Source organism: Oryx dammah, unplaced genomic scaffold, assembly GCF_014754425.2.
Source record: "Oryx dammah isolate SB20612 unplaced genomic scaffold, SCBI_Odam_1.1 HiC_scaffold_16, whole genome shotgun sequence".
In the NCBI taxonomy this organism is placed as follows: domain Eukaryota; kingdom Metazoa; phylum Chordata; class Mammalia; order Artiodactyla; family Bovidae; genus Oryx; species Oryx dammah.
The window spans coordinates 35837447-35865445 of record NW_024070200.1 but is presented as its reverse complement, the minus strand read 5'-3'; the positions used below and the strand labels follow the sequence as shown (position 1 = coordinate 35865445).

The window sequence follows — 27999 nt, the reverse complement described above, 5'->3', positions numbered from 1 at the left end:
ATAAAGATGTAGACTGACGGGAGTGAGCGAGCGCACCAAGTTGGATGGGCAGAGACCACTCAAAAGACTGCTCTCATCCATATGAGAGATGATGACTGCCCAGACTACCAGTGTTATAGAGGGATTTTAATTAGATTGGAGGGACTTCCCTGGTGGTCCAGTGGTTAAGACCCTGGAGCTTCCAGTACAAGAGGCATGGGTTTGATCTCTGGTCAGGGATCCAATATGCCATGCTGTATGCCAAAAAAGGATTGGAGATACAATTGTCAGGATGTGCTAATGATTGGATGTGGAGAGGTTTAAGAGAAAGAACATTAAGGATGCTCCCTGGTGGTTTTTGTTTTTTGATTTTGTTTCTTTGCTTATTTTGCTTGAGTAACTGGGAAGCTTAGGGGTATGTCTGTTAACAGGAAAGGGTTATTACCAGGTTTGGGAGGCAGACCAAAGGACTACAGAACATTTAAGTGGGAAGCACAAGTTGGGCAATTTAATGTACTTCTCTCCCAGTGCTGTGTATTATATGTCTGCATGTCTGATACAAATGATGTAGGGAGCTGGGAAACACCTAATTCATCTTTGTATCACCTTCCCTTCCTTGCTTATGGGCACCAACAAGTATGGTGGAGGTAGGAACAAAAACCTCCACTGAAGATCTGCTGTGCCCAACAGTCTGATGGACAGAGTGGCATAATAGCAGGAAGGGATGGTGGGTTTTAAACACTTTGCCTTGCACTGTGACAGAAGTGACCAACAGCCTCATTGTCTCCCTCAGGGTGCATTAGAATCGGCGGGGTTGCTGGTTTAAAAATACAGATTGATGGAAACAAGGAACTCTGTACACGTTTTTTCCAAGACCTCCTCCTTCCCCAACATGCCACCACGTGATGATGCTGCAGACTAAAATCAAGAATCACTGAGCTAGTTCTGACCAGACCTTGGGTTGGCATTTCTCTGGGGGCTTTATGATCTGCAACTTGAGCCCACATCTTTTCTCAGCTACTTTAGAAGAAAATTGGATTTTGTATTCAAAGGGTTTTTCAGTCCTAGTTCATGGATGGTTTCTTCTTTGTTCTATTTTGCAGTCCCATGAGCGTGTAAGCAAGCGGCTACATCAGAGGTTCCAGGCCTGGGTAGATAAATGGACCAAGGAGCATGTGCCCCGTGAAATGGCAGCGGAGACCAGCAAGTGGCTTATGGGTGAGGGGCTGGAGGGCCTGGTGCCCTGCACCACCACCTGCGACACAGAGACCCTGCACTTTGTGAGCATTAACAAGTACCGTGTCAAGTACGGCACAGTGTTCAAAACCCCGTAACTGCAAAGCCAGAGCAGATAACTGGAGGGGGGTGGTGTGTGTGGGGGGCGCGTGTACTCACACACACTGAAGAAACAAGGAAGATGCCTTTCAAGCCTCACTGGGCCTCTCTGGGACATGGCCACCTGATCTGTGCGTGGCTGGTGCAACCTGGCACCAAGTGGGCTACATATAAGGAAAGTGTGATCCCTTACAAAGCCGGAGTTGGAACTTTTCCAAGGGGTTTTGGGTATTTGCCTGCCCTGGAGGGGAGGAAACCCACGCAAGCACAGGGACACGCAGCTTGCACACACCAGCAGAGTGGAGACTGGAGCCTCCTGGGGCGACTTTCAGTGAGGGAACCGGATGCTGTTCACACCTGGACTAGATGGGCGAGCATCGACTGACAGACTTGAGAAGGAGCCAACGCTTAGATGGATTGTAACTCTGATGGTCACTGCTCCTTTCCTCTTCCCCTCAAAAAGGAAAAAAAAAAAAAAAAACTGGATTGGATTTTTTTTCCTGATCACTTGAGCACATCTAGATCACCCATTAGGTTTTCTCTGGGACCTGCAGTTTGGCTTTGGGATTGATCATCTTGTGGATTTGATTCCTGATGAATACCTTGCTGCCCACCCTTTCTTCTCTCCTCTGGTTCTCAGCCTCAACAAGTTCAAATCAGTCGTCCTTTTTAGCTCCCGTGGAACTGTTTTGTACCTGCTTCTTTACTAGTCTACCCTAGTGCCATCCACCAGCTTTACTCACACACACACACACACAAACACAATTTTAACTTGGTTTTTCTTTTCTTTTTTGTAAATAATGTACATACTGTCAATTTTTTATTAAAAGAAATATGCTTTGATGTGCTAGCATAACTGCTCTAGCTTCTTGTGTACCATAGTTCTATGTGGCTTCAGATTTAGTACCTATGAACAGATGTACAAGACATTTATTACACTTTTTACCAAAGGGAGTTACCGTTGTAGTACTTTTGTGTAAAACTTGTCTTCCTTCTTGCCCCAACTTTTTTTTTTTTTTTGTAAATAAATAAAGCTTGGTTCTTACTTAAGGATTGAACTCTCAACACAAGTCCCTTGTCCTCACCAGAGAATACTGTGAAGCAGGGATTTGGGCTTCGGTTCCTTATCTACATACAGTACAAAAACAGGATTTTGCTTTAAATAGTTAGCAGTCAGTTGTACTTGTCCCAAGTAAAAATATCTCAGATTTTAAAAATAGAATTATTCATTCTTTTGGTACATATTCTACCCCCTTATTTCAGTGGTTTGGAAATATTTTATATATGGGTATATTGTGCAGCTGTATAGTTTGTGTTTCTCTATTTTTTCTTACCTTTATTGGAAATGGGAGTGAACAGCTTAAATACCAAACCAGTGTTTGAAAGAAGTGTGTACACAGTGTGTGGTATAAATGGGGTTAGGAGGGAGAAGACTTGATACATTAGCAACTGCAAATGGAATATATACGTATATATATATTTTTAATTACATAAATTTAAAGCAGCAGATATTTAAACATGAGTGATTAGGATTTTTGTATGTGGGCAGCCTGGCTTTTCTGAACAAACACCAACTGAGCCCTCCCAGGACTTTGGTGAATTTTTCTCCAGCAACCATTACTCTAGTCAAAGTAAACAACAGTGTTCCTGTGTGGTTTTGTTTGCTTTTTAATTAAAAATCCCTAATATCACCACCACAAAACCACATTTTTTTTTTGCTCTGGACTTTCCTTATGAATGGTAAGCTTATCTGATTTTTAGACTTTTTTGTTGGGGGCAGTGGAGGGATGGGACAACTATAGGAGACTCAGTTCACATGTGTGAGGTGGTGGGAAAGGCTTGTGGGAGGAGATTCTGGTGAAGCTGCAGCACTGCCTCACTTGGAAGGTGGAGAGACCCTGATGGGTTGGGTAGGATCTTCAGGTTTTCCGCTGGTAACTCAACCCACCCCATCTGCTTGCTTAAGAAAGATCATGTTGACTTGGAGTTAATAGGGGGAACTGATTGAACCTGACGCAGGCAGCCCCAGCTATTGCTGTGTCTGCAGAGGGTTATGTCCAGAGCAGCTGCCTGCAGGTCAGGATAGGGTTTCAGGACCAGTCCTACTAGTGCAACCAAAACGGAGCTTCACCTACAGCCAGGATTTACAAACAGCATTTTTATGTCTCCTGCCTTCTGACATCTGAGCCCCAAGCTCAGCTCAGCCGGTCTTACAGCAGCAAGTTATATTTTAAGTCATGTTTGGTATTCTGTACTTAAGTCACCTTTCCCTATGATTTGCATTTGAAGTGTTGTAAACTTGGTCAGTATTTCTATTAAAATATCAGGGGTCGGTCATGTTGTGTATATACTTTTCTTCCTAATGATTTTATAGAGGAAGATTTCATCCCATTCCCAGGAGGGAGGTGGGGGAAAGCCGCCAATAGACCACCAGAGTAACATGAGGGTGAAATTGGAGGTATTATGAAAATTCTGGTATTATGGCTTCTCTGAACTCATCAGTCCCTGTAGAGAAATGCATTATTCTGTTAGGCTCATGAATTCTATGTCTGATCTGCCATCTCAAAGTCTTAAGTTTCTGGCGATGGGCAGCAATTAGCCATATACATAAAATAAAACACATAGTAGAGGAACCTGAAGTTACTGGGGTATAAAGCACTCCCTATTTAACACACGTCCGCCGAATGGCTTGAAAGCACCGGTCGCTGGCGCCACCTTATGCAGACACCAGGACCATAGGCAAGGAGGTTCCGCTTGTAGCTTCTGAGACTAGGTGACCTGCGTCTGCAGCAACCGAAGCTCCCACCAGTCGTGCCTTCGGGTCTGTCTCTGTACTAGGCTTTTCTCAGAATCAAAGCGTCAGACTTCCTATTTTACTTAAGGATTTGCCCAGTGGCGACCAGCTCGGACCGAGATAAGACTAAAGCCTCAGAAGCGCAGCTTTTAGCTTTCAGCTCGCTGCTCAAACTTCGGAGCAGAGGGGCTTCACTGAGCCGCTGGTGTTCCACGGAAAGCTGCCCGGGCCTGGAAGGCGCCTTTGAGGCGCCGGAACCTTCGGTTCCAGGCCGTGGATCGCGCCGGCAGCGCCTGGGACCTTCCGGGGAGAGGAGCGAACGCGCGGCGATGGCGGCGGCGCCGGCTCTGAAGCACTGGCGCACTACGCTGGAGCGGGTGGAGAAATTCGTGTCGCCGCTCTACTTTACCGATTGTAATCTCCGCGGCAGGTGTGGGCCCCTCGCCCAGGGCACCCGCCAGCCGCATCCACGAGTCTCTAGCCTCCCCTTCCAGGGGAAACCCAAGCTTCGGCCACATGGGCCGAGGGACAAAGTATCCGCCTCAGATAGTGCTGGGGCCCAGGAGGAGGGAGTGGGGAGAGACTGTGTCGTGGGGCAGCCCTCCCGGCGGTGGATGGAGGGAACGCGCATCCCCACTCGCCGGCTGGCCCACGAGCGCGCGCCCACCTGCCCCTCCCGCCCAGGCTCTTCGGAGACAGCTGCCCAGTGGCCGAGCTCTCCAGCTTCTTGACGCCCGAAAGACTTCCCTACCAGGAGGCAGTCCAGCAGGACTTCCGCCCCGCGCAGGTCGGCGACAGCTTCGGACCCACGTGGGTAACGCTCCAGAGAGAGGGCGGAGTCCCTGGGCCCCACCTCCCAGCTTGCTTGCCTCCCCTAAAAGCCTCCATTGTCGACTCTCTGCCCTAGACAGTCACTTGGGGCAGAGCAGCACCCTCTGCTGGTTCCTCAAGCCTTCACGGAAGAATTTTCTCTTCCCCACTTCTCCCCACGGGCTTCCCTGGTGGCTCAGATGGTAAAGAATCCGTCCGCAGTGAGAGAGACTTGGGTTCGATCCCTGGGTTGGGAAGATCCCCTAGAGAAGGGGACGGCAACCCACTCCAGTATTCTTGCCTGGAGAATTCCACGGACAGAGGAGCCTGGCGGGCTACAGTCCATGGGGTCACAAAGAGTCGGACACGACTGAGCAACCCACTTCAGTTCTCCCAGTTCGGTGACATCTCTTAGGAAGGGCCCTCTAGGACAGATCACAGACCCGATTCTCTGCCTCCTTCCCTCACCTTGCTGCACACCCCATTGCTTCTTTTTTGTAGATCAAAGCTGAATATCTTGTGGTACTGCAGATTCTGGCAGAAAGTCTCAATCCCTTGCTGACCTTTAATCATAGGAAGTATGTCGAAAGGACAAGGCTTTGACCCCTAGGCTCATCTTAGTGGTTCTGTTGCAGATGGTGGACCTGTTGGTTCCGTGTAGAGCTGACCATCCCAGAGGCATGGGTGGGTCAGGAAGTTCACCTTCGCTGGGAAAGTGATGGAGAAGGCCTGGTGTGGCGTGATGGGGAACCTGTCCAGGTGAGGAGCCCTGCCCTGGGTCAGGTATGGCCACATTTCAGCCCTGGTCTCTGGCGAAGCCACAGCTGAGTGGCTATGCCTGCAGGGTGATATCAGGATTTCAGGACTGGATGAGTTTTTGCTTAGGCCCTTGTGTAATTGTTCCTTCTTATATTTAAGCGGATCACTTAAGGTCTCAACATAAGTAATGCAAAGCCAACTCTGCCACTGACTGGTCACCCTCCCATTCTGGAATGAAACTAGTTAATAATCAAATACAATAATATGTACAGCAGATGGACTTATTAAGCCTTTACTAGGTGCTAGGTGCCAGACTAGTGGCTTTGGAGACTATATCACTTTTCATTTTTAATTTTTAATAAACTAGTTTTTATTATATGTAATAGATGCTTATGGCAGCTGGGGAGGAGGACTTTGAAACAGTTCTGGATAGTATAAAGTTTACAAAGTCCTCTTTACCTGAAATAATGGGTCTCTCCCTACCACCTCACCCCCAGTTCCCCAGACAGAGCCACTATTAAGTACCTTGTTTATGTATCCAACTTTATCAGATTTAACCTTTATAATTCTGTGTGATAGGTTTTTATGACCAGTGGCTCAGACAGTAAAGAATCTGCCTGCAGTGCCCGAGACCTGGGTTCGATCCCTGAGTCAGGAAGATTCCTGGAGAAGGGAAGCCACCCACTCCAGTATTCTTGCTTGGAGAAATCCATGGACAGAGGAGCCTGGCGGGCTACAGTCCATGGAACTGCAGAGTCAAACACCACTAAGTGACTAACACTTTTACTTTTCACAGACAGAAACTGAGATATATAGAGGTTAGCACACTTGCTTGGGTCCACACAGCTTCCGTTTCAGTTTGACTAACCCTCAGTCTTGGGTTAGGACTGTTGCTCTTCCTGTGCAGAAAGGCAGCAGACCCCTCCTTTCCTCACTCCCTTCCTTGGCTCAGTGGATGTCTCCTGAGTGCCCTCTCTGCACAAGTCCCTGTGCTAAGCACTGGGGGTATAGTGGAGAATGAAGCAAACCTTTCCCTGACCTCATAGAGTTTCCTTCAGATGTTTATTCAGGAGTACAGAGGCTATCAGAAGCCACCAAGGACCTGACACCTACCTAAGACCCCACAAGACCAGTAGCTTTTCTGCTGGTCAGCACGTGCCCTTTGGCGGTCATGGTGCTGACTGCCGTTGGGGGTGGGGGGCACTTGCTATCAGAGGTCCCTGATTTGTCAGTCTTGGCCTTGGGAGAGAGGAGCTAGTGCTAGAGGTCCAGTAGAGGGGCTTGGCCCCCTTCAGCTTATACTTCACCAGAACTGTCCACAAGCCTCAGGCCCTGTCTCTTTTATTCTGCTCCTCACCAGGGTTTGACCAAAGAGGGAGAGAAAACGAGCTACGTTCTGACTGACAAGCTAGGGGAGAAGGATCCCCGGAGGTGAGTGAATCCCTGGACTATGGCTGACCAGTGCTGTAGGGGAAGGGGGCACCAGAGGGAGAGGAGCCGCCGAAGTCCAGAGAAACACATCAATACCACCATCTTCAACCCTCATAGTTTGTTTTTAAAAAGCAGGGTATTTCTGACCAAAAAAAAAATAGCATTTTAGTTCCTACATTAAATGCAGAAAAGCACAAAGAAGTAAATATTGATAATTCCCATTACCCCGTCACCTAGAGATATCCATTATTAACAGCTCAGCATTCTTCCCAGAAATTTTTTCAGAGATGGCGTTTACTAGTTGAGGTGGTATCTCTTTGATATTTTGTGTCCTGATTTTTTAAAATGCCATATTGTGCATTTTATGACACCATCAAAAAACTCTGCTTAGATGTTATATTTTATTATATTCAGTGTTTATTAAACATTGTGTATCTGATGTTTCCAGACATGGGGACTATGATGGTGAATGATGTGATCTTTGACAGCAAGGGGGACTCACGTGTACATATACAATTACAAACTGATGAGGGCTCTGAAAGAAAACACTCTGAATGGGAGAAAGCTGTTCTAGACCAAGGAGAGCACTAGGGGAAGAGTCCCAGAAGGCTTCCCGAAGGAAGTCACGTTTGCTCTCTGAAGACTGAGCAGAACAGCACCACAGCTTACCACACTGCTCCGAACAATGGCCTGCCTCTGTTGGCTGACAGATCGTTGCTCTGAAAGCTGGACCTGGGAGATCCAAACATGTTTTTAATGTGCTAAGAGGGTTCTGAGACCCAGGCAGTGCTTTGTATAGACAGCTTTGGAAATAAGTCTAAACAACATAATTCACACAGTTCCAAACTCGGCTACTTATCCTCCTCAGCTGAGGCAGAATGTGGGTTTAGTCTGCTGTTTCCACCGTGACCCTCTGTCAAACACACCTGACATAACTGTGAGATCCTCTGGGTGGTAGATCCTGGGGGCACATGAGGAGGGGTCTGTCGGATGCCTCTCGGGTCCTCCCTCCCCAAGCCCCAGAGTCCCCTACCAGTCCCTTGGCCTGAGGCTGCCTCCCCACATTTGTAGCCTGACCCTCTATGTGGAAGTAGCCTGCAACGGGCTCCTGGGGGCCGGAAAGGGATCCATGATCGCAGCCCCTGATCCAGAGAAGATGTTCCAGGTGAGCCGGGCTGAGCTGGCCGTATTCCACCGGGATGTCTACAAGCTCCTGGTGGACCTGGAGCTCCTGCTGGGGATCGCCAAGGTACTCAACACCCCCACCCCACCTGGATACTCTCTCAAGCCCTGTTTCAGGCAGGCTGTTTCTTGGGTCAGATAGCTGGGGCTCTGGGAATCCAGAATAGAGAGTATTTTGTGCCTGCCTGAGTGTTGAGAGGACTTCCCTGTGTAAAGGGGAGGAGGGAGACAGTGCTGAGCCAGGGGGACCAGCTGCAGCACAGGGTTGGTGGTAGGGAGGAACTCTGCTGAGAACCCATGGGAGATCAGCTGGGGTCTAATTTTGGAGCCTCTGCTTGCTTGAGATGGGTATTAAGGGGCAGAACCCTGCTGCAGGGCCTCGGGGAGGACAACCAGCGCAGCTTCCAGGCCCTATACACTGCCAACCAGATGGTGAACGTATGTGACCCTGCCCAGCCTGAGACCTTCCCAGTGGCCCAGGCCCTGGCCTCCAAGTTCTTTGGCCAACGTGGGGGTGAAAGCCAGCATACCATCCATGCCATGGGGCACTGCCACATTGACACAGGTAGGGCAGCAGCTGGCCAGGTTGGCTCAGCAGGGGGGGGTCAGGAGTGGTCTTGAAGACCTTGTTGCGCCCTGGAAGCACTGTGTTATTGGACCTCAGTTTTCCCCATGTGTAAAATGGGGAAAGGGGAATGGACTATAGGTTTTGCTAAATGTGCTCTGGATGGCATCATGCTAGATATTGGGGGAACAGGTAGGATTATTGAGACTGATGATCACAAAATAGGCAGAGACAGTTGCTGCCATGATGGAGGGAAGTATGGGGAGCCGGGGAGCCCAAAAGAGGCACTTAACCCAGCTGGGTCTGGCAGATTCAAGAAGGGCTTCTTAGAGGAGGTGACCTTTGAACAGAATGAGGATGAGTAAGAATTTGACAAGGGTGCCCAAGTCCTCAGACAGGAGTGATGTGGAAGTAGTTGAGATGGGAACGCAAGCACAAGGGGAGGCTTCCTGGGGAGGATCAGGAATTCAGTTCGGAACCTGATGAGTCTGCAGTGTCAGAGGCTTACAGGAAATGATATTTTTAATGAACTTCCCAAGGTATTGATTCTGATGCAGCTAAAGTTTCTGAGCCACAGAATCAGGGCTTTCTCTGCTGTGCCAAAGCGTGGGATGTGGAGTTCTGGGCTGGTAAAGAAGAAACTGAGGAGGCCTAGAGGTTATGAGAGGCAGCAGTGCCTTGGGCAGGACAGCTGGCCCAGGCGGGTCCATCCAGGGAAGCGGTGCCCTCTGTTCCAGGATGTGTTCTGTGTGTGTAGGGGAGGGGCCACCCCTGCCGCTTCCTAAAGGATACGCTAAACCCCAGAATAAGGCCAATCCAGGGACTGGGGCCCCCACTTCCTGACTATAAAACTGCCCCGTTAGCCCCAGCCATGTAAAAGTGACAGCTCAGGAGAGATGCCACAGGACTCAGCAGGGAATGGGATGGGATGGGATGGGAGGAAGGCTACAGTGACCCTCTGGTGGCCCAGGAGGGGCCTGGTTGGATGCTAGAGGACAGGGGTGCAGCTGGAGGTCTGTGAGGGGCTGGGGACCTGGCTGCTCTCCCTCTATCCTCACCCTCCTCCCCGCCTAGCCTGGCTCTGGCCCTTCAAGGAGACTGTGCGGAAATGTGCCCGAAGCTGGGGGACAGTCGTTCAGCTCATGGAGCGGAACCCTGAGTTCATCTTTGCCTGCTCCCAGGTCAGAGGGACGGCTGTGTGAGTGGTACCTGGAGCCCAGGGGGTGCTAGTGTGGGGTTCCCAGGGCTTCTCAGCCTACCCGCTGAGCCCCAGGCACTCAGCCCTGGGTGGGGTTTATGTTGCTCCTGGCCAGCCCCCACCACATCTGCCCCACAGGCACAGCAGCTCGAGTGGGTAAGGAGCCACTACCCTGGCCTGCATGCCCGGCTCCAGGAGTTTGCCTGCCGCGGGCAGTTTGTGCCCGTGGGGGGCACCTGGGTGGAAATGGTGAGTGCCATCTGCAGCCCCTCAGCCTCAGGCCTTACCATCAAGGATTCTGTCCTCGGCTGTGCTGGTGACTTTCTGCAGGTCCTTCGTGCCCTCTTATCAGTCCCTGGAATCCTAGGGCTCGGGACTCCCAGAGGGGTGGGGGTCTCAAGCACTGTGATGGGCCATCTGTGTGACCCGGCCCAGATACCTCCTGTCTGCCAGACAGATGGTTAGGCTGAAGTGAGGAGATGGACGCTTCCAGGGCACTGGCTTCCTCCAGTGTCAGAGCCCTGGCTTCTCTGGATGGGGTGGTTGCCTGAGTTTATGCCGGTCTTGTCTGGTGCTGACCCCAGTGGCCCCCTTCTTCCCTCATGGCCAGGATGGGAACCTTCCCAGTGGAGAGTCCATGGTGAGGCAGTTCCTGCAGGGTCAGAACTTCTTCCGTCAGGAGTTCGGGAAGATGTGCTCAGAGGTAGGCAGGGAGCTGCTGCACCTGCAGGCCGAGGGGGCCAGAGCTTGCCCTTGAGTGAAGAGGGGCTGCAGCTGGGCCGCTCTGCTGCGCTCCTGGGTCCCCGCAGCCCAGATGCCTTCTCCCTGCAGTTCTGGCTGCCAGACACATTCGGCTACTCCGCGCAGCTGCCCCAGATCATGCGTAGCTGTGGCATCAAGCGCTTCCTCACCCAAAAGCTGAGCTGGAACTTGGTGAACTCCTTCCCGGTGAGCAGGCCCTGGGGGGCCAGGCTTGGAGCAGGCCTGGGTCCCTCCTGGCCCAAACATCTCGTCCAGGCTTATTGAGGGGTACTGGACAAACCACCCAGCCCCCACCCAGGGAAGGCATGCCTCTCCCGGGGTCACACAACAGGGGGGCCAGGTAAGGGAGGCCTGGCTCTGCCTCAGCCCTGACTCTGGCCTCTCTCTTCCACCTGTCTCCCTGCCTGCAGCACCATACCTTTTTCTGGGAGGGGCTGGATGGCTCCCAGGTGCTGGCCCACTTCCCGCCTGGTGACTCCTATGGGATGCAGGGCAGTGTGGAGGAGGTGAGAGGGCACCTTGTGGCCAAGGTCGGGAAGGGAGGCAGACTGGAGGGGGCCGGGTATCCAGCCGAAGCTGACCGGTGTGAACCTGCCCTGACCTGTCCAGGTGCTGAAGACAGTGACCAAAAACCGGGACAAGGGACGGACCAACCACAGCGCCTTCCTCTTTGGCTTTGGGGATGGAGGTGGTGGCCCCACCCAGACCATGGTGGACCGCTTGAAGCGGCTGTGCAATACCGACGGGCTGCCCAGGTCTGGCCTGGGTTCACTCTACCCCACCCTCTGCCCTTGCCCTGAGCCCTTCCTCTGCTCACACTTTGGGCCCAGCGCGTCCCCTCAACCTTGTTCCCTCTGATCCCAGACCATGGGCACCTCCCAGCTTCTACCCTGGAGGTGAGGTGGTAGAAAAGCCAAAGGTGGGAAGGGGCTTAAAGCCACTGAGGCAGAACTCTCCTGGGGGTGTCCAGACCTGGATTTGTCTGGACAGGGAGTCTTCTGGGGGTGGCTCCTTTCCGTCGGGGCTGGCTCTTGTCACAGTTGCATGGAGGAATGATAAGTCGCATGGCCCAGGCTGGGAGACCCAAGCTTGCAGTCTCCCTCAGGGTGCAGCTGTCCTCTCCGGAGCAACTCTTCTCAGCGCTGGAGGGCCACTCGGGGCAGCTGTGCACCTGGGTTGGGGAGCTCTTCCTGGAGCTACACAATGGCACCTACACCACCCATGCCCAGGTCAGGGACTGGCTGTTGAGCCAGCGAGGAGGGGGCGCCCTAGAGTGGCCCAGACCGGGGGAAGAGGCTTGTGTTCCATGGAAGAGCTGAGAGGAGTGCACGAGCTGGGTGCTCAGGAGCCTGAAAGTGGCAGGACTTAGCATCTCTGAGGGGGCAGTGTCTTGGGCAGAGGGGAGAGGAGGCAGGCTTTGGGGGCAGATAACACACAAGGCTTCATCCAGGAGTTCCTGGAGAGCATCAGGGGTTCTGAGCAAGAGAAGGGTTTGGCAGGGGGTGCCTGGGATGCTTGCTAAGGCTCTAGACTGAGTCCCCCTCCCTTGGGCTCAGATCAAGAAGGGGAACCGGGAGTGTGAGCGGATCCTGCACGACGTGGAGCTGCTCAGCAGCCTGGCCCTGGCCCGCAGTGCCCAGTTCCTCTACCCGGCTGCCCTGCTGCAGGATCTCTGGAGGTCAGCCTGTTTTCTGTCCCCTGCCACCTGCTAACCTCACCCACACGCCTCTGTGGCTGCCCCAGCCTCCCGGCCTTCCCAGCCCTGCCCTTGGCCCCTGCAGGCTCCTGCTCCTGACCCAGTTCCATGATGTGGTGACTGGGAGCTGCATCCAGCTGGTGGCAGAGGAAGCCATGTGCCACTATGAAGGTGAGGCTGACAACATTTCCATGGCTCTCGCACCCAGTGCAGTGCCCAGAGTGTCCCCTGTGGGACATTCAGGGGTCACCCCGACCCCCTGCCTGCCCATAACCAACCAGTCTCTCCCTAGACATCCGTTCCCATGGCAACACACTGCTCAGTGCTGCAGCTGCAGCCCTGTGTGCTGGGGAGCCAGGTCCCGAGGGCCTTCTCATTGTCAACACGCTGCCCTGGAAGCGCACCGAAGTGTTGGCTCTGCCCCGGCCTGGTGGGGCCCACTGCTTAGGTATGAGCTGGGGAGAAGGGTGGCTACTGTGGCAGGAGGGATCAAGGCCAAATTGAGAGTCAGGGACATTCCCCTGGGGGTCTCTGCCCCGGGGTGCCCTAGGCCAGAGAGGAGGAGTAGTGTTCACCCCCTCCACCCTACCTTACCCTGCCCCAAGTATGGTTCCTGAAAGGTCAAGAAGGCCGCACTGACGCCCAGGCTCCTCCCCAGCCCTGGTCACTGTCCCTGGCATGGGCTATGCTCCTGCCCCCACCCCCACCTCACCGCAGCCCCTGCTGCCCCAACAGCCTGTGTTCGTAGTGCAAGAGGTGAGTGCTGGCACATGGCGGTGGGGCAGGGGCTGTCCTGGGCTGTCCCTAACAACGTGGAAGTTCTGATCTCCCCAGTCTGGAGCAAGTGGCGAGGCAGAGCTAGGGCTGGGGGTTGGGTGGGCTGTTGGTTGTGGGAAGCCCCTGCAGACCTAGCCTCAAGGCCCCCTCCCACCAAGACTGACGGTTCTGTGACTCTGGACAACGGCATCATCCGAGTGAGGCTGGACCCAACTGGCCGCCTGACATCCCTGGTGCTGGTGGCCTCCGGCAGGTGCTAACCCCTTGCCCTCTCCCAGTGCCTGGCAGGTGGACCCCAAACCTCTCATTCCCTCTGTCCCCTGGCCACAGCTGACCACAGCAGCCCACGAGTGGCTCTGGACTGGGACCCACACGTGGAACAGGGCCTACCCTCCCTACTTTCCACCCCACCCACCTCAAACAGCTGGGGAGATCAAGGTCATTCAGTTGTACTGATGTCCATGTCCTTCCAGGGAGGCCATTGCTGAGGGTGCCGTGGGGAACCAGTTTGTGCTGTTTGACGATGTCCCCCTGTACTGGGATGCGTGGGACGTCATGGACTACCACCTAGAAACACGGTGCGGGGTGGGCAGGGCTCCGGGCGGCAGTGGTAGAGATAAGAACGAGTGTACTGGGCCCACTCAGCCAGGCTGTCCTGGCTCAGCACCTCGCCCCTCTATTCCACAGGAAGCCAGTGCTGGGCCAGGCAGGGACCCTGGCAGTGGGCACTGAGGGTGGCGTGCGGGGCAGCGCCTGGTTCCTGCTGCAGATCAGTCCTAATAGTCGGCTCAGCCAGGAGGTTGTGCTGGACGTTGGCTGCCCCTATGTCCGCTTCCACACTGAGGTAGCAGGGGGCAGGGTGGTGGGGTATCTTCCCTGGGTGTGGCTGGTGAGGAGGGGCCAGCCCCTTGTACCCCACCCCACCACAGGTGCACTGGCACGAGGCCCACAAGTTCCTGAAGGTGGAGTTCCCTGCCCGTGTGCGCAGCCCCCAGGCGACTTATGAGGTCCAGTTTGGACATCTGCAGCGGCCCACCCACTACAACACCTCTTGGGACTGGGCTCGATTTGAGGTCTGCCATGGGGTGGTGTGGGGTAGAAGGTTTGGCTCCTCCCTGGCTGGGGAACGACTAGTTGTGTGATATGGGGTGAGGAGGAACATGGTGGTTCCTGGCATGTATGCCAGGCATTGTGCCAAATGCTTTATGTTCAGTTTGATATTCATGCCCATTTGGTGGGGTAAGTACTCTTAATCCACCTTTCCCAGATGAGGGACTGAGGCTTAGACAGGCTGTGTGGTGTGCCCAGGGCCTCCCGAGGTAAGAGCTGGAATTCAATCAATCGTGAGGTCCCAAAGCATCCCTCAGTCTAGGACAAGGAGCTCTGGAGCACACGGAGGACGGGGGCTACCAAGTGGGTCTCTGATCTACTCTCCAGGTGTGGGCCCACCGCTGGATGGATCTGTCAGAGCATGGCTTTGGGCTGGCTCTGCTCAATGACTGCAAGTATGGCGCGTCAGTACGGGGCAACGTCCTCAGCCTCTCGCTGTGAGTGGGGGGCTCCCCCAGGGACTGGTATGGGATCCTGATCTTGCCAAGATAGAACTGCAGCAGCTCTGGTCTGTCCCTTTCCCACCCTTCCCACCCCAGCTTGCGGGCGCCTAAGTCCCCTGACGCCACCGTGGATATGGGGCGCCACGAGTTCACCTACGCGCTGATGCCACACAAGGGTGAGTGCTGCGCCCCATACCCCTCTGCCCTTCTCGGCCTCTGCTGCCGTAAGTGGGGAAAACGTTCATAGTCCGGCGCCCTGACCCCATGTTCCACCACACGTCCCTTTTCCGGTCTGTGCCCAGGCTCGTTCCAGGACGCTGGCGTTATCCCCGCTGCTTACAGCCTCAACTTCCCCCTGCTGGCGCTGCCTGCCCCGGGCCCGGCGCCGGCCGCCGCCTGGAGTGCCTTCTCAGTTTCCTCGCCCGCGGTGGTGCTGGAGACGGTCAAGCAGGCAAGGGGCGGGGCGGGGCGGGGTTGGGTGGGGGCGGGGCCTAGTGTCGCCACCACCCACCACCCACCTCCCTCCGCAGGCGGAGACCAGCCCCCAGGGCCGCACGCTCCTGCTGCGGCTGTATGAGGCCCACGGCAGTCACAGCGACTGCTGGCTGCACACATCGCTGCCGGTTCAGGAGGCCATCCTGTGAGTTGGGGTGTGGGGTGGCAGTGGGGGTCTTGTCTTTGCGGCGCCCTCATGGCCACCTCCTGTTCTGCAGCTGTGACCTCCTGGAGCGCCGCGACCCTACTGGCCCTTTGCTCCTCCGGGACAACCGCCTGAAGCTCACCTTTACTCCTTTCCAAGTGCAGTCCTTGTTGCTCGTTCTGCGGCCCCCACCGAACTGAGTCCCTGAGGGTGGGGTTTTGTTTGTGGAAGGCTTTGGCAGCACCTCAGTTCTGCCTCCTGAGACTGAAGCAAGGGTCAGTTACCTCTTAAACAATAAACCTTTGGCTCAGGAAACCTGCTGGTAGCTCTTGCTCAGTCCCCTCAGGGCCCATCCTCAGGCTTTGAGGGGACAGTTTTTAACCCAGGTATTTGGGGCCAGGGGCACGACCTAAGGTTATCTGTGCCTGCAGCGTCTGGATTGCAACCCCCATGAGAGAGACCCGGGATACTGGTGACCATAAGCTGACTAAAAGACCATGATACAAGACGGTGTTCTGGGGCTTCATGGTAGTCCAGTGGTTCAGATCATGTGCTCCCAATGCAGGGGGCACGGGTCCAGTCCCTGGTCAGGGAGTCTAGATCCCACACGGGAGAGAACAAGCGGTGCTTCCCCTGTACCCACAGATAGAGGGCTTGGGGCTGAGGAGGCCTGGTGGGTGGGTTCTGGCTGACCCCCCTCCCCCCCAACTAGGAGGAGAGCACTGACTAGTCTGGACTAGGATAGGGGAGCAGCCACAGGCCCTGAGGAGTCCTGGACTGGAGGAGCTGTAGAGTCTGGGCTAACTGGGCAGGGAATCTGCACCGCCCATGAGGGGCCATCCCTCAGGACTGGGCAGCAGGCCCTTCACATTCAGCCTTCCCAGACCTTCTGCAGTCAGCCCAAGAAGTGCCAAGAAGTTCAAGTTTATGCATTTACTAAAAATTAGCATTTTTCACATGGGCTTTAAAAATGGCAATAGTGGGGTACAATTAAAAATGTAATTGTGTAGGGAATGGCCATAGGGTCAGAGCATCCAGTTCCTGCAACTTCCAGGAAGCCACACAGGCCCAGATCCAGGGTGCCAGGAGGAGGGGTGGATACAAGCAAGAAGAGCCTTTTGCTAGGAGGCTGAGGTCCCCTCAGGCTCCAAGGATGGGGTGTCAGCCTTGATCTTTCGGGTTCTGTGGCGGCCTAGGGAAGGACATGTGAGATGGCAGTCCCTGGCCAAGGACTCCCCAAGAGCCTCCCTTCTGCCTTTGTCCACATGTTCCTCCCACCCACACTGCCATCCCTTCCTCCTGGGGAGCTCGCTGTGGCAGTCTGTCCCTCCCCAGAGGAAGTTGCTGAGGAAAGCCCACCTGAGGTTGCTTTTCACCTCCTTCTCTTCCCTTTGTCAGGGACCAGGGGGGCTTCTGGGTCCTGTTGGAGGCTGGTCCCCTCGGGCACCTGGGCTGTAGTCTGTTTAGGAAAGCCTCTCTGTGCCCTTCGTGTCCTTAAAGGGGCCTTGTTTGGAGATGGAGGGACCTGGGTGGAGAAGACGCAGGTCCTCGAGGAGCCCAGCAGGTCAGGCAGGTGAGGACCCACCTTTGCCCTCTCTGCCTGAAAGCCTGGCCTGGGAGGTGTGGCTGGACTAGGGGAGAGTGCAGGGATGGGGAGGAGCAGGGAGCCATACCTCCACTCCGTCCTTAGGACCTTGCTGTGCTCCCTGGGACTTCTTCTTGCGGGACTTGCCCCCTGCAGGACATTGATGTTGACGGGTTTGGAGGGTTCTGTGGCCTTGGCCCCCTTTCTCTCGACTCCCACGCTCCCACTCTGGAGGGGCTCCCAGGGTCGGAGAGGGGGACTGGGATGGAGAAGGGTGCTGTAGCCCTTGCACAACTAGTTGTTTCTGCTCTCTTGTTACATTAGGAGTAGTTTACCTTTGGGTGCTAGGGGTCCAGGATTCCCCTAAAATGGAATCAGCAGAATTCAGGAGTCAGCCTGGTAGGGGTAGTTTCCTTGGAGAGGCAGAATCACATCTGTCCTTCCAGATCAGTGAAGCCCTTCCCCAGGGAAGCCTGACTGTCCCCTCCCCACCACCCAGGTCAGCGCCAGCAGCAAGGTCCCCCTGCTCTGGGGCTGCACCACTAGCAGGGACCCTAGGACTCAGAGGAGGGGCAGAGCATAGCACAGGGAAGGCTTAGACCCTCAGACCAGTGTGACCCCAGGTCCTTCCATCCCACCAGCTTCCTTGGGTCTCTGTTTTCCTGTACAAGCGTTAGAGCCCAAACCTGGAACCAGATGGTGCGGCCATGCCGGTCCCGCAGGGAGCTCATGCCTGGTGCACTGTAACACTGCAGCCAGGCTCGGAAGGCAGCAAAGTCCTCCTCCCCGCTCTCCGACCCGTAGCCTTTGCCCCCTGTGGGACAGAGGAACCAGGTGGAGATCAGAGGGAGGACTTAGGCTGGGAGGAGGGGGAGCCCAGTTGGACCTGGCTCAGACCTCAGCTTCACAAGCTGATGGATCAAGTCAGGGGGCCCAGGCTCTCCCTCCTCCAGCTGTGTGACCTCAAGCTGGTGTCTTCCCCTCTGGGCCATGGCTTTCCTGTCCTGAAGTCGGATTAAGAATCCTTGCTCTGCCTGCCTGGAGGTATAGTCCATTTAGAAATGACTAGGTCAACAAACTTCCATTCTCCAGGCAGGGAACCAGGCCCAGACAGGGGCAGGAACTGTCCCAGGTTACACGATATGCCAAAGCAAAGCCAGCCAGCCATCTTTGCCTCTCAGGCCCTCACCCAGCTGGACCACTTCCTTGGGCACCGAGTGGCACAGCTCCAGCAGGTCAGGGTTCTGCAGCTTGGCCCTGATCTTCTGGCTCAGGGTCAGCTCCGGGCTCTGGAGAAGGGGCAGGGGTAGGACCTGGATGTCAGCATGAGGCAATGCTGCTCAGAAGGCAGCTGATCCCTCAGGGAACAGACCCCTTCTGAGCTTGGCAAGACACGGACAGTTCATCGGCACCCCCCATCACCTCCCACACACACGCACGCACACACATTGTAGACACAGGCTGGAACTGAGAAGGGACCTGCTCGAGCTGAGCCGCAGACACCTGACCCAGCCCTGACCCTCATCTGCCTGCCTGAGAAGGACAGGCGCATCCCTCCGGGTGCCCTCACCGGCCTGCGCTGCTGCAGGGCCTCCAGAACTGTTCGGGCCTTCTCGAAGGGGGGGATCCTCAGCCTGCAGGGAGGTGGAGAGGGATGCTAAGCAGAGGGGAACGTGAGCACACCCAGACACCCCCGCCCTCAGGCCCAAGGCCTGCCTGCTGACCGGTACAGGATCTCCGCCCGCAGATAGTTGCCAATTCCATTAAAGAACCTCTGGTCCAGCAGGGCCTCACAGATGGGCCGGTCAAAGGCCTTGTCTGCTAGGTTTCGTAACACATTCTCCCTGGAGGGACACAGCCCAGGCACATAAGACCCATTCTGCCTGCCCGCCCCCTGCCCCTCCCTGCCTCCCAATGGGGTTGGGGAGAGGAGCTGGGGGAAGCAATTTCTGGGTGCAAGGGAAGGAAACAAGTCCCAATTTCCCATTATCCCAGCCTCTGTGGTATTTGGCAGCAGGAACCTCCATTTTCTGTTAAAAATGGGAACAACGATGTGGGATTTCAATTCATTACAAAAGGTTAAAAATGCCAATCTAAAGGAGCATGCTCAAGAAAACACTTGAATCTATGTATATGGTTTGCATGTCACCGGAGTGGCTCAGATTCAAGATACTTTTGGGAACAAGGTGATCACAGGACCTCAGGTGTGCCTGCAGTCTGGAACTCTCTGTCTAGGACTTCCAGTTGCTTAGACATGAAGATTTGACATTGGTGGGGTCAGCTCTTTTCAAGATGCTGAAGATCTTCATGGAAGCTGGCACTGGCTCTGTTTAGCAGGAGTGAAGGGGGCAAGTCCTGGCTGGTGAGTGCCCCAGCACCCCCACGGGTCTCTCCTCACCACCTTGAAGAGGAAATGAATCTTGCTTCTTTGAGAAAAAGGTCACGACAAGACTGACTCAGTGATGGGCATGAGAAGCAAATGATACAGGGGCCAGAAAATTTGGGGGGTAAAAGTAAAGTGGAAGGTCAGCCTGGGTGGTCAGCTCCCAGAGGGAGGCAGATCCCCATAGGCTTTGCAGCTGGAGGACCAAATAAGCCAAAATGCTCATCACGCAAGAGAAACTTCAGAACCAGCTGGCAAAGAGTTAACTTGTGGCCTGACCCACCCCCACCCTCACCGCCCGCCCCCCCAAGAAAGGTGAAGCGGGAGAAATCTACAACAACACAGACACTTCCCTGGGAGTGCACTTGGGGTCATGCCTGGGAAGGCCAGGAACCTGCTGCCTTCTCTGGGCCAGAGATGCCTTGACCCACCCCAATAGGCAGCCAAAGGCATACCTTCCCCCAAGAAAGGATTTGCCAAGTCCCACTCCATGCCTTCCTGTTTGTGAGTCTTGTCAGAATCCTTTTACTTTAGAGCTTTGCCCTTTCCTGGTAGCTCAGCTGGTAAAGAATTCGCCTGCAGTGGAGGAGACCTCGGTTTGATTCCTGGGTTGGGAAGATCCCCTGGAGAAGGGAATAGCTACGCACTCCAGTATTCTTGCTTGGAGAATTCCATGGACAGAGGAGCCTGGCAGGGCCCCAGTCCATGAGGGTGCAGCGTGAGACATGACTGAGTGACTTTCACTTCACTTTCACCTTCCCTTCCCCCTGCCCTACCTGAACTAGCTCTGTGGGAGCAAGGACCACATCCCTCTTGATCACTGCTGAACCCTCAACACTTAGAACTGGACTGGCACCAAGCTGAGACACATGCATGTTTTATCTTTAGAGGAAGTGGCTGACACTGGGCCATCTTACGTGACCTGCACCCCACCCCAGCTGGGGCTCTTAGCCCGCCTCAGGCAGAAGACAGGCACGGAGACCACAGGACACAGACTGATGGGCAGGCACAATGTGGGAGACCTCAACCTGCTTCAGAAGCCATGTCATTAGTGGTCCTCTCCTCACCCCCTTGAAGCAGTTCCTTCCTGCTCAGCCTCCCTTCTTGGGCTGTTAAAGCCTCTCTACTTTTCTTTTTAGCCTTCTGAGGGCACCAAGCAGTGTGGGATGCTGATGAGAGCCCCAGCTCTGACACAATCGGCCATGTCCTCCACTTCTTGCCCCCACCTCCTCTTACAGGTTTTGGGTTTCCACGTCCATCAGCTCAGGGAGCTGTCCCTAGGAAAGGACACTGTCTTGGTCTACAGATGAAAGGACTGAAGCCCAGAGGGGCTGGAACTCGCTTCTCATTGGCCAACAAGGCACTAATGAGCCGCGTCTGAAGCCCAGGACTGTATTGCTCACACCTGGTGCTGGCCCTACCTGAACTGCTCGTACTCCAGTAAGACACATGGCCCGCGGCCTGGTTGCCACTCGCCCCCAATGTCCCAGCGGCCGAATCGGCGGATGTCCACAAAGCAGAGGGCAAGTCGGGGGCCAGGTGGAGCTGTGTAAAAGCGCAGGTGGGCGTGGGGTGGCAGCGCATCACTGGGCACCAGCTGGAAGGAGCCCGTCATGCCAAAGCGAAAGACAACGGCCAGTGGCTCCTGCGGGGGCTGGGCCCCAGGCAGGGGGCTCAGGGTCAGGCGCAGCTCCTTGCCGCGGGCCAAAGCCGAGATGCTGTAGGCGCTGCTCTCAAAGGGCACCTCAGGGTTGCGGCTGACGGGTGACTTCTCCACACACCCCCCAAAGACCAGCTCCCTGCATGCCTCGTTCACAAAGTGGCTGGCCAGATGCAGTTCAGGGCCCTCGGGCATTCTGTGGGAGGGGTGGCCAGGCCCTGTGGGGAAGATGACAGCAGGTTGGGCCAGGTGTGCATCCAGTGAGGTGGTAATATCACTCCCAGTTTTCACAGGAGAAGCCAGAGGGTCAGAGGGGGGCATGGTCAATGGGAATTGGTGGGAAATCAGCTGGCTTGGCCACAGCCCCTGCTCTGTCCCTCCCCCGCCCCATCCCCACCCCCATCCCCGAAAATGCTGAGAAAGCCCAGGACACTGGGGAGCTCTGACTAGGGAAACATGACTACCTTGTTCATTAACACCTTCCATGGGCTTCCAGGAACACTTTCTGATTTTAGAATAAAGTCCATATCCTTCCTGGGCCCAGGCTGGCATCTCATTTCCTCCCACATGCCCCACCCACCTTGCTCCAAGCACACAGCTCTCCTCACCCGCTCCCCGCCTCCCAGCCTTTGCCGTCCTCCTCCGTCTAGAAACACTTAAGACAGAGGCCTCTCCGAGGCCGCATCCCCTGACCCCCTTCATGGCACTCCCAGAACCTCAAATTATTAGCTCCTGTCTGCCTCTGTCTCCACTCCCACCCCAGAATGGGAACTGTGCACGCTCATCTCCCCAAGAATCAGGCCCACCTCGGTTGCCACAGTGACTGAGGGAATGAGCCTGGAAGATAAGAGCTGGGATAACGGTGGCTCCCAGGCTCTGCCGGCAGACAAGGTGGAGGAGGCTGCCCACCACCCACTGGTCAGGCCCGAGGCCTAGGACAAGTAAAAGAGGGAATGTAGTTGTCTTCAGGTCCCTTAGAGCTGGAGTCAGGTACACACGACATTGCGGGAGGAGGATGGGGCGCCAGGAAGGGCTCCCCAAGCTCCAGGCCATGGTCCAGGGGGACACAGGAAACTCCCGGGTCAGCGTCTTGGGCCGAGAGGGTTGTCCCCCTTCCTCACCCTCGCGGGTTCCCATCTGGCTGAGGCAGGAAGAGTTTGCCACTTTCCTCAATCCAGGGTCGGGAGATCGGAGGCCAAAGTAGGTGTTGGGCAGGGGAAAGCATTTGGCCAGGGCGGACTCCTTTGTCCTCCCTACCCGTAACCTGGGCGCCGCCCCGGGCCTGGCACCCGAAAGGGTTCCTTTTGTGGGAAAAGGTGAACTTCAGGTTCCTAATTTCTCGAGCGGCGGACGCTCAATGGCTCGCCTCCTACCCACCCACCTCCTCCAGCTCCCGCTGCCTGTCCTCAGTTAACCCTGGCTCCCTTCCTCCCCAAGGCCCCTATTCCAGTCCTCTTCTCAGTTCTGCTGCACACACACACACACACACACACACACATACACCCCGGCCCCCGGCCCGCCGCAGGCTACCTGCGCCCAGCGCCGCTCCCGCAAGCCTGCAGCCACCAAGGGGTTAATGCCGGAGGCGGAGCGGCGCCTAAGAGCATGTTGGGAGCTGCGTGCGCTGCTGGGAAGCGTAGTTCCTCTTGTAGGTGGTAAAGCCTGTACGGGGTGGAGTCCCACAGTAGGTGGCTGGAGTGTGGGAAAGGCTTCGGTCAGTCACCTGGCTGGGAGGTGGCGGAAGAACCTGGTTGCCGCTGCCCGGCGCCGGCGGGTTCCGGGGTCAGGTCTGAGGTCCTGGGTTGCTGCCGACTCTGACTGTGAGAAGCCACGCGGCCAAGTCCAGGACCGGGTGGGCAGTCCCAGCGGTAAACATCAGCAACTTCCCGAAATAGAGACACTTACAGCTGGGCTCAAGGCGCGAACAGGTGCGCGATCGGTGCAGGCTCTGGGGACCCGGTGGTGGCCTTACGTTTCAGCGCTAGTCAGACAGAACACATAAACACCGTCACCGCGGGTGGCAGAGTGCAGCCCGGCAACCAAAAGCAGGGGCGGGGAAGCGGAACCTACTTCCGATGTGGGGAAAGGTCTCTCTGCGGTGACATTTAGGCTGAAACCTCAGAAGGAGCCATCTGGAGAAGAGAGGGGAGCAGTCTATAGGGCAAGTGGAAGAACTGCTAGGGAGGTGGCTAGGGGGAGTGCTGAGAGGGGAGGACGGACACACGAGCACGGGCCGGTGCCTTCCGACCTCTGGAGGCCTCTATAAGGAGCTGGCATTTCACCCTGCAGCAGGCTCGGTGCCTGACCCACAGCCAATTCTCCCCCTTCATACTACACCTCCTTCCTCTCCCTTCATCTATTTATTCGTGTATTTTGCCAAAAGTGGACTTCCCTGGTGGCTCAGACGGTGAAGCGTCTGTCTACAATGCGGGAGACCTGGGTTTGATCCCTGGGTGGGGAAGATTCCCTGGAGAAGGAAATGGCACCCCACTCCAGTTCTCTTGCCTGGAAAATCCCATGGACAGAGGAGCTTGGTGCAGGCTACAGTCCATGGGGTCGCAAAGAGTCGGGCACGACTGAGTGACTTCACTTTCATTTTTGCCAAAAGTACTTTAAAGTAAATTAAACAATGCATGCATGCATGCTAAGTCACTTCAGTTGTGTCCGACTCTGTGTGACCCTATGGACTGTAGCCTGCCGGGCTCGTCTGTCCATTGGATTCTCCAGACAAGAATACTGGAGTGGGTTGCCCTACCCTTCTTCAGGGGATCTTCCCAACCCAGGGACTGAACCTGCCTCTCTTGCATCTCCTAGATTGGCAGGCCGGGTTCTTTACCACTAGCACCACCTGGGAAACTCATTAGATAATACTTTTTACCAAACCTAGTAAAGTTAACAGCTTTTTAAAAAATATGTATTTATTTATTTGGCTGTGGGGGGTCTTAGTTGTAGCATGTGGCTCTTTAGCTGCAGCATGCGGGATCTAATTCCCTGATCTAGTTCCCTCATCAGGGATGGAACCCAGGCCCCTGCTGCATTGGGAGCACAGAGGCTTAGCCTCTGGACCACCAGAAAAGTCCCCAACATAACATCTTAATATTATCTTATACATCCCACATTCAAATTTCCCTGGTTGTCCCCAGAATGTCTTTTATAGCTAGCTGGTTCAAAGCAGAGTCCAAACGAGGATTTTATGTCTCTTCAATCACTTCCAGTCTAGATGGAACCACCCTTCCCACCTCCTACCCACCTCACTTGCCTTTTTTTGGTCTTCGTGATACTTACCTTTCTGAAGAGTCCTTTGAGATGCCCCATCAACATTCTGGATATGTTTGATGTTTCCTTGGGTGTTGTTAACTTGTTCCTCTGTCTCTAGTTCTCCCTGCACACCAGAAATTAGATCTAAAGGCTTGGAAGTGGAAGTGAAAGTCACTCAGTCGTGTCCAACTCTTTGAGATCCCATGGACTGTCCATGGAATTCTCCATGCCAGAATACTGGAGTAGGTAGCCTTTTCCTTCTCCAAGGGATCTTCCCAACCCAGGGATCAAACCCAAGTCTCCTGCATTGCAGGTGGATTCTTTACCAGCTAAGCCACAAGGAAAGCCCAGGAATACTGGGGTAGGTAGCCTATCCCCCTCCAGGGGATCTTCACGACCCAGGTTTCGAACTGGGGTCTCCTGCCTTGCAGGTGGATTCTTTACCAAGTGAATTATCAGGGAAGCCCCAGTATCTCCTAGATGCTGTTCTATACTCCAAATTGCATGACATTAGATGAAACTGATTACCGATAAGGCCAAAGAATTGATGCGTTTGAACTGTGGTGTTGGAGAAGACCCTTGAGAGTCCCTTGGACTGCAAGGAGATCCAACCAGTCCATTCTGAAGGAGATCAACCCTGGGATTTCTTTGGAAGGAATGATGCTAAAGCTGAAGCTCCAGTACTTGGGCCACCTCATGCGAAGGGTTGACTCATTGGAAAAGACTCTGATGCTGGGAGGGATTGGGGGCAGGAGGAGAAGGGGACGACTGAGGATGAGACGGCTGGATGACATCACGGACTTGATGGACGTGAGTCTGAGTGAACTCTGGCAGCTGGTGATGGACGGGGAGGCCTGGCGTGCTGCGATTCATGGGGTTGCAAAGAGTCGGACACGACTGAGCGACTGAACTGAACTGAACTGAACTGAAGGCTGTGACAGCCAGACTTCTGTGTTGTAAAGGTATGTTTCATACCGTGGGACCACTGAGTAATCTATGGGGGGATTTCTGTTTACTTAGTTCTGCTTGTACATTGCTTTTTAAACACAATGTAGTAGTAGTGTAGCTGCTCGTCATGTCCAACTCTTTGCAACCTCAGGGACTGTAGCCCACCAGGCTCCTCTGTCCATGGGATTCTTTGGGATCCTCCAGGCAAGAATACTGGAGTGGGCAGCCATTCCCTTCTCCAGGGGATCTTCCGGACCCAGGGATTGAACCCAGGTCTGCATTGCAGGCATATTCTTCACCATCTGAGCCATCAGGGAAGCCCTTAAACACAATGTATTGCACACTTAATAAACTACAGTACAGTGTAAGCAAACTTTTCTATGCACTGGGAAACCAAAAAGTTCATGTGACTTGCTTTATGGCCATACTCACTGTACTGCAGTGTTCTGGAACTGAATCTGCAGTATCTCCAAGGTGTGCCTGTACACGGAATCTTTAGTGTGTAGCCTTTGTGTCTTCTTTTGTCCTCATAGCATAATGCATTTGAGATCCATCTATGTTGTGATGCTTATCAGTCCTTATTGCTGAGTAGTGTTGCACTGTGTAGGCACAGCAGCATGTTTATCCACTTACCAGCTGAAGGACATTGAGTTGTTTACATGAGGTTATTCTTTAGCATCATGCAAATACCCAGTTTCACATCACATCAACCTTTCACCTATTGGCTTTCTTATCATTGGTGATCCTTGTCTCAATCAAGTACTTAATTGGCAAAATGGTGATTTTCTAATGCTGTCATTCCCTCTACATTAACTTGAATTCTTCTGTAAAGAAGAGCTTTTATTTCATTGATTAGGGTTATTTGGGTATTATGAAATACTAAAAAGACAGGATGAATTCTGAAACACTTCTCTTCAATTATCTATTTTTAGACTAAGAATTTGATGCAATAAAGTCCAATGGTGACAAATTAGGGTTGATTTTTTGCAGGGAGGGGGTTTATCTTTTATGGACTCGTAGATTTTTTTTTTTACATTCAATAGCTAAATCTGTTCCCTGCCAAATCTTTATCTTTTCCCCCACTTATTGAAAGAGTACTGTTTTAGTCTTTCAGTTCAGTTCAGTTCAGTTCAGTCACTCAGTCGTGTCCGACTCTTTGCAACCCCATGAATCGCAGCACGCCAGGCCTCCCTGTCCATCACCAACTCCCAGAGTTCACTCAAAGTCATGTCCATCGAGTTGGTGATGCCATCCAGCCATCTCATCCTCTGTTGTCCCCTTCTCCTCCTACCCCCAATCCCTCCCAGCATCAGAGTCTTTTCCAATGAGTCAACTCTTCGCATGAGGTGGCCAAAGTATTGGAGTTTCAGCTTTAGCATCAATGAACACCCAGGACTGATCTCCTTTAGAATGGACCGGTTGGATCTCCTTGCAGTCCAAGGGACTCTCAAGAGTCTTCTCCAACACCACAGTTCAAAAGCATCAATTCTTCGGCACTCAGCTTTCTTCACAGTCCAACTCTCACATCCATACATGACCACTGTAAAAACCATAGCCTTGACTAGACAGGCTATACAAACAGGTAAATACAATTTCTATTCTTAAGAAAGATTGGTAAAAGGCAAGTGAGTAAATACAAAACTACAATGCTGTGCTACGATAGCAATGAAAGGAGATTCTGTGATGACACAGAAGAGGGAATGCTACCTGGGTAACCAAGCTTATATTATATTTGATGAGACTTGGGATTTTTTTTGTGACTGCCACTTAATTTGCATTTTGTTCCCTGTTTTTTTGCTTTTGTCTTCTTTTTCTTGTCCTTATATGGTCTACTTGAACATCTTTTGAAATTCCAGTTTGAATTAACTATATTGTATACAGCCTTTGAAGTGGTTGATGTAGGTATTACTCTATACATATATTATACGTGTGTATATACTTGTCACAGTTCACTGATATTGACATTTTATCAATTGGAGTAAAGTGTAGAAAACTTATCTCCTTTTTCCCTCACTAGTTTATAACAACCTTCAATATCTCCTGTACATACATTGAAAACCACATCTAACAGTATTATATTTTGCTTCAAATACAAGACGCTTACTCCTTGGAAGAAAAGTTATGACCAACCTAGATAGTATATTCAAAAGCAGAGACATTACTTTGCTGACTAAGGTCCGTCTAGTCAAGGCTATGGTTTTTCCATTGGTCATGTATGGATGTGAGAGTTGGACTATGAAGAAGGCTGAGTGCCGAAGAATTGGTGCATTTGAACGGTGGTGTTGGAGAAGACTCTTGAGAGTCCCTTGGACTGCAAGGAGATCCAACCAGTCCATTCTGAAGGAGATCAACCCTGGGTGTTCTTTGGAAAGAATGATGCTAAAGCTGAAGCTCCAGTACTTTGGCCACCTCATGCGAAGAGTTGACTCATTGGAGAAGACTCTGATGCTGGGAGGGATTTGGGGGCAGGAGGAGAAGGGGATGACCGAGGATGAGATGGCTGGATGGCATCACTGACTCGATGGACGTGAGTCTGAGTGAACTCTGGGAGTTGGTGATGGACAGGGAGGCCTGGCGTGCTGCGATTCATGGGGTCGCAAAGAGTCGGACACGACTGAGCGACTGAACTGAACTGAACTGAACTGATGTTGAACATATTTCAAAATACTCAAGAGAAGGAAAGT

General features: G+C 53.7%; 3 protein-coding genes and 1 long non-coding RNA gene across 11 annotated transcripts in view; 2 read left to right on the top strand and 2 right to left on the bottom strand.

Annotated features, from left to right (window-relative positions):
• Positions 1–3651, top strand: part of SIN3A (SIN3 transcription regulator family member A) — a 66777-nt gene extending 63126 nt beyond the window's left edge. For both annotated transcript variants that reach the window (XM_040257266.1, XM_040257265.1), the window contains exon 21: positions 1083–3651. In XM_040257266.1, the coding sequence (XP_040113200.1) occupies positions 1083–1313 (231 nt within the window). In that variant the 3' untranslated portion in view covers positions 1314–3651. The remainder of the gene's footprint in view (positions 1–1082) is intronic.
• LOC120875478 lies at positions 332–4945 on the bottom strand. The gene is made up of 2 exons (XR_005723969.1): positions 4860–4945; positions 332–1768 (listed from the first exon to the last, which is right to left on the bottom strand). It is a non-coding gene; the product is annotated as an uncharacterized LOC120875478 (long non-coding RNA).
• Positions 4410–15984, top strand: MAN2C1 (mannosidase alpha class 2C member 1). Of its 5 annotated transcripts, XM_040257269.1 has the most exons (26): positions 4410–4538; positions 4793–4918; positions 5554–5677; positions 7038–7108; positions 8180–8357; positions 8666–8855; positions 9930–10036; positions 10192–10302; positions 10664–10756; positions 10885–11001; positions 11226–11321; positions 11425–11570; positions 11921–12044; positions 12372–12493; positions 12597–12682; positions 12804–12959; positions 13170–13267; positions 13447–13541; positions 13762–13866; positions 13976–14132; positions 14218–14361; positions 14726–14835; positions 14938–15017; positions 15144–15292; positions 15372–15481; positions 15555–15984. In XM_040257269.1, exons 1-26 carry the CDS (start codon positions 4438–4440, stop codon positions 15679–15681), a joined length of 3123 nt encoding a protein of 1040 aa, XP_040113203.1. In that variant the 5' UTR covers positions 4410–4437; the 3' UTR covers positions 15682–15984. The 5 variants fall into 5 exon arrangements, with proteins under 5 accessions (XP_040113203.1, XP_040113206.1, XP_040113201.1 ...); XM_040257272.1 differs by having other exon boundaries at positions 12804–12978; positions 13158–13541; XM_040257267.1 differs by having other exon boundaries at positions 12597–12959; positions 13170–13541.
• Positions 15985–16394: 410 nt separating this feature from the next.
• On the bottom strand, positions 16395–22706 carry NEIL1 (nei like DNA glycosylase 1). Of its 3 annotated transcripts, none has more exons than XM_040257282.1 (11): positions 22640–22706; positions 21916–22041; positions 20871–21327; positions 18791–18910; positions 18637–18700; positions 18256–18355; positions 17753–17880; positions 17402–17429; positions 17155–17216; positions 16841–17006; positions 16395–16673 (listed from the first exon to the last, which is right to left on the bottom strand). In XM_040257282.1, the coding sequence occupies exons 3-10, from the start codon at positions 21302–21304 to the stop codon at positions 16854–16856; spliced, it is 1089 nt and encodes a 362-aa protein (XP_040113216.1). In that variant the 5' UTR covers positions 21305–21327; positions 21916–22041; positions 22640–22706; the 3' UTR covers positions 16395–16673; positions 16841–16853. The 3 variants fall into 3 exon arrangements, with proteins under 3 accessions (XP_040113216.1, XP_040113215.1, XP_040113217.1); XM_040257281.1 differs by lacking the exon at positions 22640–22706 and adding an exon at positions 22231–22630; XM_040257283.1 differs by lacking the exon at positions 22640–22706 and adding an exon at positions 22491–22630.
• Positions 22707–27999: the final 5293 nt, after the last annotated feature.